The sequence below is a fragment of the Rhineura floridana genome, chromosome 7 (genome assembly GCF_030035675.1).
Source record: "Rhineura floridana isolate rRhiFlo1 chromosome 7, rRhiFlo1.hap2, whole genome shotgun sequence".
Lineage (NCBI taxonomy): Eukaryota > Metazoa > Chordata > Lepidosauria > Squamata > Rhineuridae > Rhineura > Rhineura floridana.
In genome coordinates, this window is record NC_084486.1 from 6,729,064 (window position 1) to 6,744,272 (window position 15,209).

At 44.5% G+C, this 15,209-nt stretch overlaps 1 protein-coding gene across 7 annotated transcripts in view; it reads left to right on the forward strand.

The window, feature by feature from the left end:
- Positions 1-429: 429 nt before the first annotated feature.
- LOC133388695 (uncharacterized) overlaps positions 430-15,209 on the forward strand; it is a 35,313-nt gene continuing 20,533 nt past the window's right edge. For 2 of the 7 annotated variants that reach the window (XR_009763888.1, XR_009763889.1), the window contains exons 1-2: positions 430-2,313; positions 5,578-5,670. Coding sequence is in view for 1 of the 7 variants with exons in the window: in XM_061634791.1 (XP_061490775.1) it covers positions 1,009-2,313; positions 5,578-5,604 (1,332 nt within the window). In the remaining 6 variants the exon portion in view is untranslated. Of the gene's footprint in view, positions 2,314-5,577; positions 10,744-13,533; positions 13,661-15,209 lie in introns of those variants that run through there. The other 5 variants (XR_009763887.1, XR_009763884.1, XR_009763885.1 and 2 more) reach the window with 5 other exon arrangements.

Consider the following 15,209-nt stretch of genomic DNA (forward strand, 5'->3'; position numbering starts at 1 on the left):
TTCCCTTAAGTATAGGGCTAGGGACCCATAGCCTTTGTTCTCTGTTCTCTGCCTATGCTGACTGGCACCAGAGTTCCAAACCTTTTCTGCCTTATGGTTCCTGGGGTTGCTTATGGGAAGGCAACCTATGTCTGGTTCCATTGCTTTATGTTGAACATCCATCTCTCTTAGGAGAGGTGCCACGCAACCAACTACCTCGTATGTAAGTAGTTAGGTGAGTTAGTTTGTTGTTTTCTTGTTGTGTGTATGAATTCTCTTGTAAGAACCTAAACCCCTGTTGGGTGAATGGTCTTAAAGGATTACTTGCTGCTATATGATATGTGCACTTATATATTTTAATAAAGCTACTTCTATTTAACCTGGTGTGTTCATTTGAGAGAAGGGGTGGTTCTGAATTCAGTGTTTTGACCCAATCTCAGTCACTCACTACCAAAGAGGGTTAAGAAGTTAAAAGCTTGGATTTTAAGTGTTAAACCAGAGGTGCCTGGCAAGGAGTGTAACTGTGACTCTTGCCTGTTAGGACCTTGGTTTTATATACCTTCTGGGCTCAGAGATCCCCTGGCTCTGAGTGGACCAGTATACAGGGGTGGTGGCAGCCTACCTTCTACCTTGCAGGGTTGTGGTGAGCGTACACAGCCTTGGTAAGGGTGAAGTAATAGTTTTTTGGTTCCAGTCTCATTTCCCTAAGGGTGGGGGTCTGAGCCTGATGCATGATCCCGGGACCCTGAGGGTCGGGCGGGCATGACAATTACCACCTAGTTTTGATTAGGCTTTGTGTATCTCGAAAACAGGCCGACCGGCTGACAGAAAGTGTTTCTGCCTTTGTAACTCTAATCCTTATTTTATTATTATTCCTTGTGGAAAATGGCTGGCAGTGGTGAGGATCGAAGCCATTCCTGCTCTTAAGTGAACACGCTGTGTGAGATAAGTGCATTGCAGCAAGTTGTAAATTTTAAAGAGACTTCTGACACAATTGTTTGTTACTTTGGGTAGAAAGGTTAGTGCAGAATGTCGCAAAAGATAAAAACTAGATCTCAAAAGAATGGAGCCGAGGATGTGCTCCTGGCAGACACTGCGTTGCCTAGTCAGCTTGTTCAGCTGGAAGAAGGCGCTGCTGCTCTGTCGTTTATACCTCAGCCTTCTGTGGATGACAAGGAGTTCGTGTCTAAGCAAACTGAGGATAGTGAAGATGAGGAGGAATCAGATTTGAATGAGGAAGAGCTGCCTAGGAGCATGCAGCGCTACCTGGCTAAGCAAATGAAGCTGTTGTCCCTGCAGTTCAAGGCTATGGAGGAAGATCGCCGGAGTAGGGAAAGCTTTGCTCGTGAGATGCAACAACCGCGAGGAGGAAGACCAGACCTCCATAAGAAATCTTTTCCGACCTTTCGTGAGACAGATGACATCTTTACCTTCTTCCAAGTTTTTGCTCACTCTTGTAGAGATCAAGGTGTGCCTAAAAAGTACTGGATGAGTGCTTTACGCATTAATGCTGAAGGCGAGTTGAGAGAACTGTTGAACTCTTTGCCATTGGAGTATGCAGATGATTTTGACTACTTTTATGCTTTGGCCAAATCTCACTTTGCTTTAACATCAGAGGATTGTTTTCGGCGCTTAGAGGCAGATCAAAAGAAGCCTCGGGAAAGCTTCTCAGCTTTTTCTGCACGGATGGGCAGGAATGTGGAGCGCTGGGCAGACACGGCTGAGGCTGTAACCCGAGAGGAGGTTTTAGATCTGTTTGCTAAAGAACTGTTTTACAGACGCCTCCCTCGAGATTTGATGGCTCTGGTCAGAGACCAGCAGCCCCGTTCTCTGACTGAAGCAGGCATGCTAGCAGATCGTATGTTTAAAAACAGAGCTGAAGAAAAGTTTACTTTGTTTCGGAAACCGGAGAACGTCCCTGTGAAACCGCCGGGGCGAGAGACTTCAGGTATGCAGAAACCATGGCAACCGGCGAGGGAAGAGAAAGGGGGGCCTGTTGGCTACCTCAAAGTGCCTTCCGCCCGGCCAGAGGCTGCATTGCAAGAGAAGCCCCGTGGAGAAATAATTTGCTTTAAATGTAGGAAAATTGGACATAAGGCTAATTCCTGTTCTGAAACCTTGCTTAAGCCCAATCCTGCTGGAAGGAAGAATCCAAAGGTTGCTCCAGTGGCGCGTGTAAGAGACTTAGCGTCCCCTGGAGCGGAACCCCCTGAACTTTCTTCTTGGTCGTCAGCAGAGGAGAATGAAGGAGCGGAATCGGACTTTGTATTTTCTGCCTCAAATTCCCAAGTCTGTCCTGAGACTCCTCGTGGATCTGTAGTCAGAGCCCTGCCGGTGAGTGTTGTACAGACTGTGTCAGGGGATCGAGAGGGAGGAGTAAAGAACAGTTTGTTTCCAGAGAAAGACTCCCCAGGACCCCTTTCATCGGAATGTAAAGAATGGGTTCAAACGCAGTTTTCTGAACCCATATATGTTAACTGTATTAAGGTCAAGGGGAAAATAGATTCAGGCTCAGAAATTACCAGTATTGCGGAGCGACTGGTCAAGCCGGAGCAGTATGTTCCAGAGTTACAAGTGGCTGTCACAGCGTATGGACAGCAGACAGTGCAAGTGCCTGTAGCTGATGTGGTGCTTTCATACAGAGGCTGGACTGGGCGCCATAGAGTTCTAGTTCATTCAACCAATAGTTTGTGGGACGTTTTGATAGGAACAGACCTGCTTTTTCTGCACCATAAAGAGACTGAACGTAGGGCAGAGAGGGATGCCCTTGCTAAGTCTCAAGTTTTGTTAGACACCTTGAAATGTAGTGGGAGAGAAGCCAAGGCTTCAAAGGAACGGGCCGTGCGCTTGTCTGAGCCACAGGAAAAAAGTTTGCCTTTGCAGCCCAGAGGAGGGGGGCTGATGGAATGCAAAGTGCCGCCTGTTGGCTCTCAAGGAACTAAGACAGCTCTAATAAAGAAGGGAAGCCTCCACAGTTGTAAAAGCAAAAAGGAAGCCAATTCGGCTGTTTTGTTACAAGCGGAGAAATCTGATTCTCTTAATGGACATTTAATTATGGCTTGTGCTAAAGTGTGTGACTTTGCAGAGGGGAGAGCTGAGAGCCTGCCCGAACAACAGGAAAAAAACTCCTTGCAACCCAGTGTGGGGGAGACAGAGGAATGTAAATTACCGGCAGCCAGCTCTCAAGCCTTTAGGGCAGCTTTATTGAAGGATGAGAGTTTGCAAAACTGCAGGGAAGAAGCCGGGAGAAGCCCTCCTGCCTTATCAGAGACTGTGAAAGTGAGATTTTATTGGGACAAAGGCTTGCTTTATCGAGAACATGTTCCTGGGGGGAATTTCACGGACTGGCAACCAGTCAGACAATTAGTCGTGCCAAAACCTTTTCGCCTGGATGTATTGCGGCTGGCCCATGATGTTGTGACTGCGGGGCACCTAGGTGTGGAACGGACTTTGTTTTCTGTTACCCAACAATTTTATTGGCCCTTAGTGGCTAAGACTGTTAAAGAATATGTAAAGTCCTGTGATATTTGTCAACAGCTTGGGGATGCGCGTGATCACCCCAAGGCACCCTTACAAGTGTCCCCGATTTCTAGGAAATACCTGGTTTTGACTTGCACTCCTGCTTTGGAGGTTGCTGAAGATGCTTTATCTCGGTTACCTGTTCCAGTTGACTGACATTTGATTCATGCCTATTCCACGGACTGATTTCCCGGCTCTGATGACCTCTGGACTGTTTTTAGACCTTGTTTTACTCTTTTACGCTTTTAACATATTTTATGGATTTTTATAGAATTTTATGGCTTATGACCTTTTTTGAACCCGGACCAGCTTTTGGATCACCCCATTTTTTATCCTATTTCTTTATTTTTCTCTTTATATAATAAAGTCTTCTTTTCTTGGGTGTTTTAGGGGTCCCTTAATTTTTTTTTTTGTTTGATGTTGTTGTTTTGTTTTGTTGTAACTTTGAACATAGTTAGAAGGCATAAGACAAGAAGTAGCTCACTTGCTTAAAATGTATTAATTTCTTTTTTTTTCTTTTTTTTTTATATGCTGTATATATAGTGCAATGTTGATGGAATTTTTTGATTGTTCCCTTATCCCTGGTTGCTGTGGCGATGACGCAGAACTATCCAGAGTTCTGACATCATCTTCCCAAAAAGGGGCGTGTCATGAACCTGTAATGGTCATGAGTTATTAAAAATCTGATGACAACACTTTGGCTCCAGTAAGGGACTCTGGGAGATGGTTACAGTTAGAAAAAGACAAGCTTTGCCAATTTGTAAAGTTAAGTTTCATTTTCCAGCTGAGGACGGTTAGAAGAAGCCTTAACAAGCTGCACCTGTTTATCTTTGCTGATTAGCAAGTGCCTGGCACCCAAGGTCATCCTTGGCCTATGCAGTTGGAAAACACCGTTGGGAGGGGGGCCTGAAGGCGCGAAAATGTGAGAAACATCGAGAAGAAAGTTACATCAGTCAATTCCTGATTGGTCAATTAATCTTGGACCGTTAGGATCCTTTTCCCTTAAGTATAGGGCTAGGGACCCATAGCCTTTGTTCTCTGTTCTCTGCCTATGCTGACTGGCACCAGAGTTCCAAACCTTTTCTGCCTTATGGTTCCTGGGGTTGCTTATGGGAAGGCAACCTATGTCTGGTTCCATTGCTTTATGTTGAACATCCATCTCTCTTAGGAGAGGTGCCATGCAACCAACTACCTCGTATGTAAGTAGTTAGGTGAGTTAGTTTGTTGTTTTCTTGTTGTGTGTATGAATTCTCTTGTAAGAACCTAAACCCCTGTTGGGTGAATGGTCTTAAAGGATTACTTGCTGCTATATGATATGTGCACTTATATATTTTGATAAAGCTACTTCTATTTAACCTGGTTAAATAGACTTTCATTTGAGAGAAGGGGTGGTTCTGAATTCAGTGTTTTGACCCAATCTCAGTCACTCACTACCAAAGAGGGTTAAGAAGTTAAAAGCTTGGATTTTAAGTGTTAAACCAGAGGTGCCTGGCAAGGAGTGTAACTGTGACTCTTGCCTGTTAGGACCTTGGTTTTATATACCTTCTGGGCTCAGAGATCCCCTGGCTCTGAGTGGACCAGTATACAGGGGTGGTGGCAGCCTACCTTCTACCTTGCAGGGTTGTGGTGAGCGTACACAGCCTTGGTAAGGGTGAAGTAATAGTTTTTTGGTTCCAGTCTCATTTCCCTAAGGGTGGGGGTCTGAGCCTGATGCATGATCCCGGGACCCTGAGGGTCGGGCGGGCATGACAATTACCACCTAGTTTTGATTAGGCTTTGTGTATCTCGAAAACAGGCCGACCGGCTGACAGAAAGTGTTTCTGCCTTTGTAACTCTAATCCTTATTTTATTATTATTCCTTGTGGAAAATGTATTTTTTTTAAAAAAAAAGTTATTTTCTTAAAGAAAAACACTTAAAGAAAAGTGCTTCAAATAGTGTCCATCGCTATTATTTCCTCACTGAGTATTTTATGTGAAACGTTTTTCCTGCGAAACACCCATTTACTAACAAGCAAAAATGTTAATGTAAGCACAAATGTTTGGGTTGCACATTGGGTTTTTTTGTTTTGTTTTTTGCAGGATGCTCTCCAGAGAGCAGAATACTAGCAGAGTGAAACTCTGAGACCACCTGCTGGCATACAGAGAGTTAACATGGTACACTGCACATGCCGGGTAAGTAGGCGCATTTATGCAAATATCACACCAATGGCTGTCAGAAGAACCGGAGGGACAGTTGTGAAATTGACAAAGTCGAGAAAACCCACTTTTTTTGAGATTAAACTGTCTGTCAAGAGGCTGATTACATGGACAGTAGATAGAGGAACAGTGTTGGAGTCTGTTTTGTGGAATTAGAAATGGTATTGATTCTGATAGCATGCTGAGCTCTTTGGAGCATGCATGTGCCCTCATTCAGCTTAAAACCCATCAGAAAAGGTGTCCAGGGTGTGTTTTACACAGTCCTGTTAATGCTTCTTGGCCTGTGGGCTGTTATTTGGGGTAAGATTTTTTTTTTCAGTATAATGTCTGATATCTCTTTTATTAGAGGGCCACATATTTAATGGAAGTTTGGTACTGAGAAATGTGTTGATCTGGTATTACAGTGTTTTTAGGAGTATTGCTGGATCAGACACCATTTAGTGGTATGTTGTGGACAGCTGTGTTGAGCACATAGGAGACCTGAGACAGTTGAGAATCTGGGTTGGTAAGATACTTCCTGAGTAGAGGAAAACCAATACTTAACACAATTTGGAAACTACACTTTTTGTTAATGCAGTCTAAAATAGCATTTGCCTTTCTGCAACCACATGACACTGTTGGCTCATATTCAACTTGTGATCAACAACAATCCTAAGATTCTTTTCTCAAGTAATATTGCTGGGCCAAGTATGCCCCGTTCTTATATGCAGTTTTTGGCCAATGTATGCATTTCTGCAAGCAATTTCTCCTAATATAATGCATTTCATTAAAAAAAAAGTCCTCATGAAAATTGTTCAGCATTTTTAGTGTGAATTTTTCCTATCAAACACATTTTAAACAGTTTTTACCGATGTACACATTTCTGCAAACAATCTGCTCGCTATTCCACTGCAACATTGACTTTATATTAGTGGGGCTTCCAGACTGCCAGTAAGTTCCTAGTGAAGCCTTCCCCTTTCCTTGCATTGAATGACGAGTGGGATTTAGCTGAAGTACTGGGGGCCGCTCTCGGATAATTGGTCGGTTGCCTGCATTTTGGATGGGGTTGTACTCCCTCTGAAAGAGCAAGTCCATAGTCTGGGGGTGCTCCTGGATCCATCTTTGTCACTAGAGGCCCAGGTGACCTCAGTGCCTAGGAGTGCCTTTTACCAGCTTCTGCTGGTAAGACAGCTGCAGCCATTTCTGGGCCAAGATAGCTTAATTACTGTTGTCCATGCAATTTTAACCTCCAGGTGCATTACTGTAACGTGCTCTATGTGGGGCTACCCCTGAGGTTGGTCCGGAAGCCGCAGCTGGTGCAAAATGCAAAATGTAGAAGCTATTGTGTTTTTTATCTGTTTTTAACTCATTGTTGGTTTTATTATTTTGAATTTTAAATACCTGTCTTTAACTGTTTCTGCCAATAATTTCATTGTTTTAATTCCTTCTGTAAACTGCTTTGAGATCTTTTTACAATAGAACGGTATATAAATGTAAAGAAAGTACAGAAATAAGTTTGGAGTCCCTGTGGCCCTTGGGTCTCTTTCCACTTTTAGCAACAAAGGAATCTGCCTATACCGGCTCAGGCCATTCGGTACCATGAAGCTCAGTACTGATGGCATGGATTAGCACTGGCTCTGTTTAAAAATTATCTTTTTAAATTGCGCTTTTCAATTCACTAATGAATGTGCAACATACCTAGGGCCCAGCCTCCAAGAGGTCTTCTGTAGCTTTAAAAGTTGCGCAGGGGGAAGGGAGAATTTAACCTTGTGCTTTTTCCCATTACAGTGTTGAGAAAACCTGCACTTGGCTGAATGTTCTCCTCTTAAAGATACAGTCATTCTCAGGCCCTGAGCCTGGTAACCCTATATAGGATATAATTAGGCAAGATAAGGTCTGGTTGCAGCTGTACCAATTTGTGGGCGGGAGGGGGGAGAGAAAAAATATGACCCTTTATAGTACAAAGATGCATCAATCTGGTTAAGGCAAGTAAAATGTGATGCATGTAATACAAGGACCGACCTGCAATCCAGTACTTGTCTACTCAGAAGTAAGTCCCATTGGGTTTAATGGGACTTACTCCCAGGCGAGTATGTATTGTGTACACACTTACCTGGGAGTAAGTCCCATTGAACCCAATAAAGCTTACTTCTGAGTAGACATGTATTGCACTGCAGCCTTAGTTTCCTTTTTCCACATTTTAATTCTGCCTTCTGTATCTTCACAAGAGCCCTGCGAGGTAGGTTAGGCTGAGAGTTAGGGACTGGTCTAAGGCAATAAATAAGCAAAAACAATGATGAGTAAAAATTTAAAATGCAAAAATGCTCATGCTCAGAGTATTTTTGTCGGTCTTTGTCAAGGCTTTGTGCATGGGTTTCATGTCTACTGTCTCATAGCTTCCTTTTGCCTGAAAATGTCGTATTTCATACTGTTACAGATGTTCTTTTTTAAAAAAATTTTTGCATTGCTCACCCAGGGGGAGGTCTCTTCTCTTAATTCTTGGGCTCCTTCTATCTGATCCCCTGGCGGTTCTCTTCTCGTACTGCCTTGCCCGCTGGCCTCCTTTACCCCCACCCTCAGGGAAGGCTCTTGCTTCCTGGCCCGCTGGCCTCCTTTACCCCCACCCTCAGGGAAGGCTCTTGCTTCCTGGCCTGCTGGCCTCCTTTACCCCCACCCTCGGGGAAGGCTCTTCTCTTGCTTCCTGGCGCGTTGGCCTCCTTTACTGCAACCTTGGGGCTGTCTCTTCTCTTACCTTCTGACCCATTGGCCTTCTTTACCCCAACCTCCGGGCTGTCTCTTCTCTTACCTTCTGACCCACTGGCCTTCTTTACCCTAACCTTGGGGAAGTCTCTTCTCTTACTCCTGGCCCGCTGGCCTCCTTTACCCCAATCCTCGTTAGAGGTCTGTTCTTTTATTGCATGCTGGCTGCTCTCCTCTTCCCCTGGTCTCTTAATTTCAACTCCACTGGCCTCCTTTCCTGACTCCCTGAGGTCTGTTCTCTTAGGGGATGGCATGACTCTTACGGTTGGGCCAGCAGGCCTCGAAGGAAGAGGAGATACCACCCCCAGAGTTGCAGTGAACGAGGCACCGGGCCAGCGCATCAAACCATACACACACATATACAACTGAGTTTAGGTGAAAGAAGGCAGTGGGCCAGGAAATAAAAGAAGAGACCCCCATGCCAGTGTGCGGTTAAAGGAATGGCATGGAAGCAAATGACCTCCCCGAGTGTGAGGTCAAAGTGGAGAAAGAAATGAGGTGCCAGAAGTCATATCTTGAGAAAAGTGCCATGGGTGCCAGCATAAAATGGTTTCCTTGGGCAGCAACAAAAGAGGTGACGGTACTCTGCACCGGTAAGTACCATTTCAAAAAAAGCACTGTAGGAATGACAATATATTAATCCCACATATCTCCTTCCTGGCTTACTAGCCTACTTCATCCCCACCTTCGGGTAAGTCTCTTCTCCTGCTTCCAGGCCCACTTGCCTCCTTTCACCCATACCTTTGTGTCTCTTCCCTTACCTTGAGGCCCGATGGCCTCCTTTACCCCTGCTGTGGGCTCTCTTCTCTTCTTCTGGTCTCCTTCTCCCCTGTCCTGGGGTTGCTTATCTTGCTTCCAGGCACTCCGGCCTCCTTCATTCTGCCCTGTGGTCTCTTCCTGTACTTGCTATCTCTGTTCCACAGAATAAGGTCTCACACCAATGTCCTCTACAATAGATTCCAAAGAACAGCCATGGATTCTGCAGCAGTGAAGACATCTCTGTCAGAGTCTGGGAATTCCATTAATATTGTGAGAGAGTCCATTTGAAGCTTGTTTGCTGAATTACCTTTGGTTCCAACACACAGCCAAAGATTTCCACAGTAGGCATTTAATGCTGGAGAAAGATTGGTTGAAGACAGAGCTCTTCATCCTACACCAGATGACAGAATTGTACAAATGTAGGGATGTTTCCATGCTCCTATACCTTCTTTTGGAGAACAATCTGGAGCCAGCATTGGAGCAAACGTTACTCAGAATCCTCATGACTATACCTATGACAACAGCAGAAGCAGAGTGAATGTCCTGACCTCTGAAGAGGATGAAGACATTCCCGAGGAACGCTGTTTCAGATGACAGCCTTGGTAATGCTGTCAGTTGAGAAATGATTGAGCAAACTTTGTATACAATGTGACATTATGAGAAATCTTCTGAAGAATTGGAGGATAGGGGTGGCTGTAAGGGGTGGTGGAGGCCACAAACCAATAAATAAATAGCCAAGTGCGGCAGCATGGAAACCTTCTGAACCAATGCTCCAAATAATGGAAAACTTGGAGGAAAGGGGTGGCTGTAAGGGGAGGTGGAGGCCACCCACAGTTTCTCCCAGCAGAGAAGCAGCTGTGACAGCAGGGACCCCTTCTGAACCAAGGCAAGACTCTTAAGTAACCTTGAAAAGAAATGCTAAATGTACTATTGCATTGCTTAAGTGTCTACTGTTGCTTGAGAAGGGAGAAGGAGGATAGAGAGAGAACCAGAAGAGGTAGAAATCACACACACTTTCTCCTCAAATATCTCTTCAAAAAATGTTAATAAAAATAACCAGGATTAAATTAACATTAAAAGGAAATAAATGTATTGATAAATACTTTTTGACTCCTTTGCCTGTTTCATTATATGATCTGTACAAAGTCTGGGTTTATTTATTTATTGCATTTATATACCGCCTCATAGCCGAAGCTTTCTGGGCGGTTTACAATTAAAAACATTAAAAATAAGTATACAAATTGAAAACCATACCAAATTAAAACCCATAAAAACCGATAGGCAAGTTAAAAATGTGCTATTTAAATGCTGTTAAAAATGCCTGAGAGAAGAGAACAGTCTTAAACTGGTGCCAACACTTTTATCTTTTCAGTGCCAGGAGCACCTCGTCAAAAAGATCATTCCATAATTTAGGGGCCACCACTGAGAAGGCCCTCTTCCTTGTTGCCAGACTCACAGCTTCCCTCAGAGTAGGCACCCGGAGGAGGACATTTGATGTTGAGCGTAGTGTACGGGTGGGTTTGTGTCGGGAGAGGCGTTCCATCAGGTAGTGTGGTCCCAAGCTGTGTAAGGCTTTATAGGTTAAAACCGGCACCTTGAATTGGGCTTGGAAACATACAGGCAGACAATACAAGTGGACCAGAATCAGTTTTATATGTTCCAACTGTCTGGTCCCTGTTACCAATCTGGCCACTGCAGTTTGCACAAGCTGCAGTTTACGAACTGTCTTCAAAGGCAGCCCCACGTAAAGCACATTGCAGTAATCTAACTTGGAGGTTACCAAAGCATGGACAACTGAAGCCAGGTTATCCCTGTCCAGATAGGGGCGTAGCTGGGCCAGCAACCAGAGTTGGTAGAAGGCACCATTCTCCCAATGAAGGAATGTAGAAAGCACCTCCCCCAAGAATTAGCATTTCCACCTGTACTTTTAAACTTGTTCATAAACCACCTGGAGTTTGGAGGCAAGCAGTCACTGGTATCAAAAGCCGCCAAGAGATCAAGTAAGAATAACAGGGTTGCACTCCCCCTGTCCTTCTCCTGATAAAGGTCATCCATCAGGGCTCCCACGGCCAATTCAGTCCAGGCCTGAATCCAGACTGGGATGGGTCAAGATAATCTGTTTCATCCAAGAGTATTTGCAATTGCTGTGCCACAACCCTCTCTTGCAATTCTCCCTTCCCCCTGCACAACTTTTAAAGATACAGAAGACCTCTTGGTTGCCAGGCCCAGCCTCCAAGAGGTCTTCTGTAGCTTTAAAGGTTGTATAGGGGGAAGGGAGAATTTAGTCTTGTGCTTTTTCCCATTAGTGTTGAGAAAACCTGCATTTGGCTGAAAGTTCTCCTCTTAAAGATGCAGAGTCATTCTCAGGCCCTGAGCCTGGCAACCCTATATAGGATATAATTAGGCAAGATAAGGTCTGGTTGCAGCTGTACCAATTTGTGGACGGAAGGGGGGAGAGAAAAGATATGACCCTTTATAGTACAAAGATGCATCAATCTGGTTAAGGCAAGTAAAATGTGATGCATGTAATACAAGGACTGACCTGCAATCTAGTACTTGTCTACTCAGAAGTAAGTCCCATTGGGTTTAATGGGACTTACTCCCAGGCGAGTATGTATTGTGTACACACTTACCTGGGAGTAAGTCCCATTGAACCCAATAAAGCTTACTTCTGAGTACACATGTATTGCATTGCAGCCTTAGTTTCCTTTTTCCACATTTTAATTCTGCCTTCTGTATCTTCACAAGAGCCCTGCAAGATAGGTTAGGCTGAGAGTTAGGGACTGGTCCAAGGCAATAAATAAGCAAAAACAATGATGAGTAAAAATTTAAAATGCTCATGCTCAGAGTATTTTTGTCGGTCTTTGTCAAGGCTTTGTGCATGGGTTTCATGTCTACATCTGGAGGGCCAAGGGGTCCTCAGCACACCTGATCTGAGCTTCCGGCCAGCCCATTTTATAAAGCTTTTACACTACTGATTTTAACTGCTGTCAGCAATATGTTGAGCGTTATTTCAAATTGTTCTGATATAGTTTTATTATTGTGAGCCACCCTCGGCAACCTCTGGGGAGAGAGGATGGGTTGTAAATTTGAAATAAAAATAAAATGGAAGCACTAAGAGGGATGCTTTTCTGTGCTTCAAGGCTGCCTGAGAGACTGCAACCTGCCCTGAATTCCTGCATTGAGCAGGGGGTTGGACTCGATGGCCTTACAGGCCCCTTCCAACTCTACGATTCTATGACATTAAAGTCTTTATTAGTTCATCTGCAGATTCTAATCAGGGCATCTAACTAGTTTGCTGTCAAAGGAGCAAAGACTTATGGTATGGGTCACGTTTTATATTTTAGCATTACATAAAACCGTGTTGATCCAGCAGCTCAAGTTAGGCAAAGCAGAAGAGGGCTCTTAATACAGGGCAATCTTAAGAGAGAGGGGATGGGCCTTTTAATGCCAGGAATGGGTGGGTCACCTTTCATAGAACCAGAAGAGTAGGGTTAGAAGGGGCCTATAAGGCCATCAAGTCCAACCCCCTGCTCAATGCAGGAATTCAAATCAAAGCATTACCAACAGATTCTTCTCTTCTCCAGGCTAAACATGCCCAGTTCTTTCTTTGTTTCCAGTCCCCTGATCATCCTTGTTGCCCTCCTCTGAATCTGTTCCAATTTGTCTGCAACCTTCTTGAAGTGCGGAGACCAGAACTGGGCACAGTATTCAAGATGAGGCCTAACCAATGCTGAATAGAGGGGAACTAATACTTCACACGATTTGGAAACTATACATCTGTTAATGCAGCCTAATATAGCATTTGCCTTTTTTGCAGTCACATCACACTGTTGGCTCATATTGAGCTTGCGATCAACGACAATTCCAAGATCCTTCTCATGCGTCGTATCGCTGAGCCAAGTATCCCCCATCTTATAACTGTGCATTTGGTTTCTTTTTCCTAAGGTTTCTTAAACTTTGGGCGCTTCCTTTTCTTTCCCACCATCATTCCTCCGTGTTGATGATCCCTTGTTTCTCTCTCTCTCCTCCCCAGAGCTGGCTTTCCCGCCAACAGCCAATGTATTTTATGCCATGAACAGCATGTGCCTGGACTTCATTCTCTGACCGGGCAGCCAGTGCAATTCTTTCAGCAGTGGGGTGACATGTTGGCAATACCCTGCCCCAGTGAGCAGTCTCGCCGCTGCATTTTGCACCAGCTGCAGCTTCTGGACCAGCCTCAAGGGCAGCCCCACATAGAGTGCATTACAGTAATCCAGCCTGGAGGTTACCAGTGTGTGGACAACAGCAGTCAGGGTATCTCGGTCCAGAAAAGCTGCAACTGTATTGTTTTTCTTTTAGGATGCAGTGTCTTAGTAGGATGTGGCTGTGCAGTTCACAGAAGAGGAGTGGGCTTTGCTGAATCCTGACCAGAGAGCTCTGCATAGTGAAGTCATGGAGGTGATTTCTGGGACTCTGTCCCATCTTGGTAAGGCCCCCTGTTTGGTCATAATTTGTTATGTGCCTTCAAGTCAGTCACGACTTATTCCAACCCTATGAATCAGCGACTTCCAATAGCATCTGTCATGAACCACCCTGATCAGAACTTGTAAGTTCAGGTCTGTGGCTTCCTTTATGGAATCAATCCATTAAAATATTAAAATTAATATCACAAGATAGGTATATCTCCTGAGAGGCTCACACTAGTGCTGTAGCACTGTAACAAAATAGACAGACTACTACGAACTTTTTTCTGGGGTGGGGGGTATGGATGTGCAGTTTGTGCAGATTCACAGTGACATTTGTGAAATGCCAATCACTTCAACTGGTGGAAACAAATATATTGTCAGCTTTATTGATGATTATTCAAGATTCACTGTGATATATATGTTGAAGGAGAAGGGGCAAATGCTTCAGAAACTCAAAGAATATGTGGCAATGGTGACCACTAAATTTCAGAGAAAACCACAGATTCTACGTTCTGACAACGGGGGAGAGTACATGTCACATGCTACCCAGCAGTTTCTGCTTGAAGATGGGATTGAGCATCAAACCACTGTACCCCACAACACAAAGCAGAACGGAGTCTCGGAGAGAAAATTCAGAACCCTTATTGAGATGGTGAGATCCATGCTGGAAGATGCTAATCTCCCACAGAAGCATTGGGGAGAGGCAGTGTATACTGCCACCTATCTACAAAATCGTTTGCCAAAAAGGTGAATGGCAACAAGACTCCATTCGAGTTATGGTATGGGCGCATACCCAGTTTGGCTCATATAAAGGTGTTTGGATCAAAAGTGTATGGTCACATTCCACACCAGAAGAGAACCAAATTGGACAACACTACAAAGGAAGGAATCTTTGTTGGATATTCTTCAAAGCAAAAGGGATACAGAATCCTAAATCCCAAAACAGAAAGGATTGAAATCCAAAGAGCTGTCTTGGCACCATCCCAAGACCACAACAGTGAAGAAGATGAAGTAGAAATACCATACAGCACTACAGATTACAGCAACATGCCAGCACTGGAGGACAGTGAGGAATCAGAGCAAGAAGGGGAACCTGCACAGCCAGAAGGGGCAGCAGAGAGTCCTGCACCAAGACGCTCTACCTCCACTGAGACTGTCCTACCTTGCAAGAGCTGATAAACTTCCAGAGCCTGAGACCCGGAAGCCTTACCCAAACCTGAAGCTGAGAGGTGGAGGCAGGCAGCCAAGGAAGAGGTGGAAGCTCTACACAAGAACAAAACTCGGACACTTAGCAAGCTTCCTCAAGGAAGGAAAGCTGTAGGTTGCAAGTGGGTATTCAAGAAAAAGCCAGATGCTGAAGGGAACATTGAGAGATACAAGGCAAGACTAGTGGCCAAGGATACTCTCAAAAGTATGGACAAGACTACTATGAAACCTTTGCTCCTGTAGTCAAACATACAACAATCAGAACTCTCCTAAGTGTTGCTGCTAACAAGAAAATGCAGGTGGAACACATGGATATAAAAACAGCGTTCTTGCATGGGGAAATAGAAGAGGAAATCTACATGC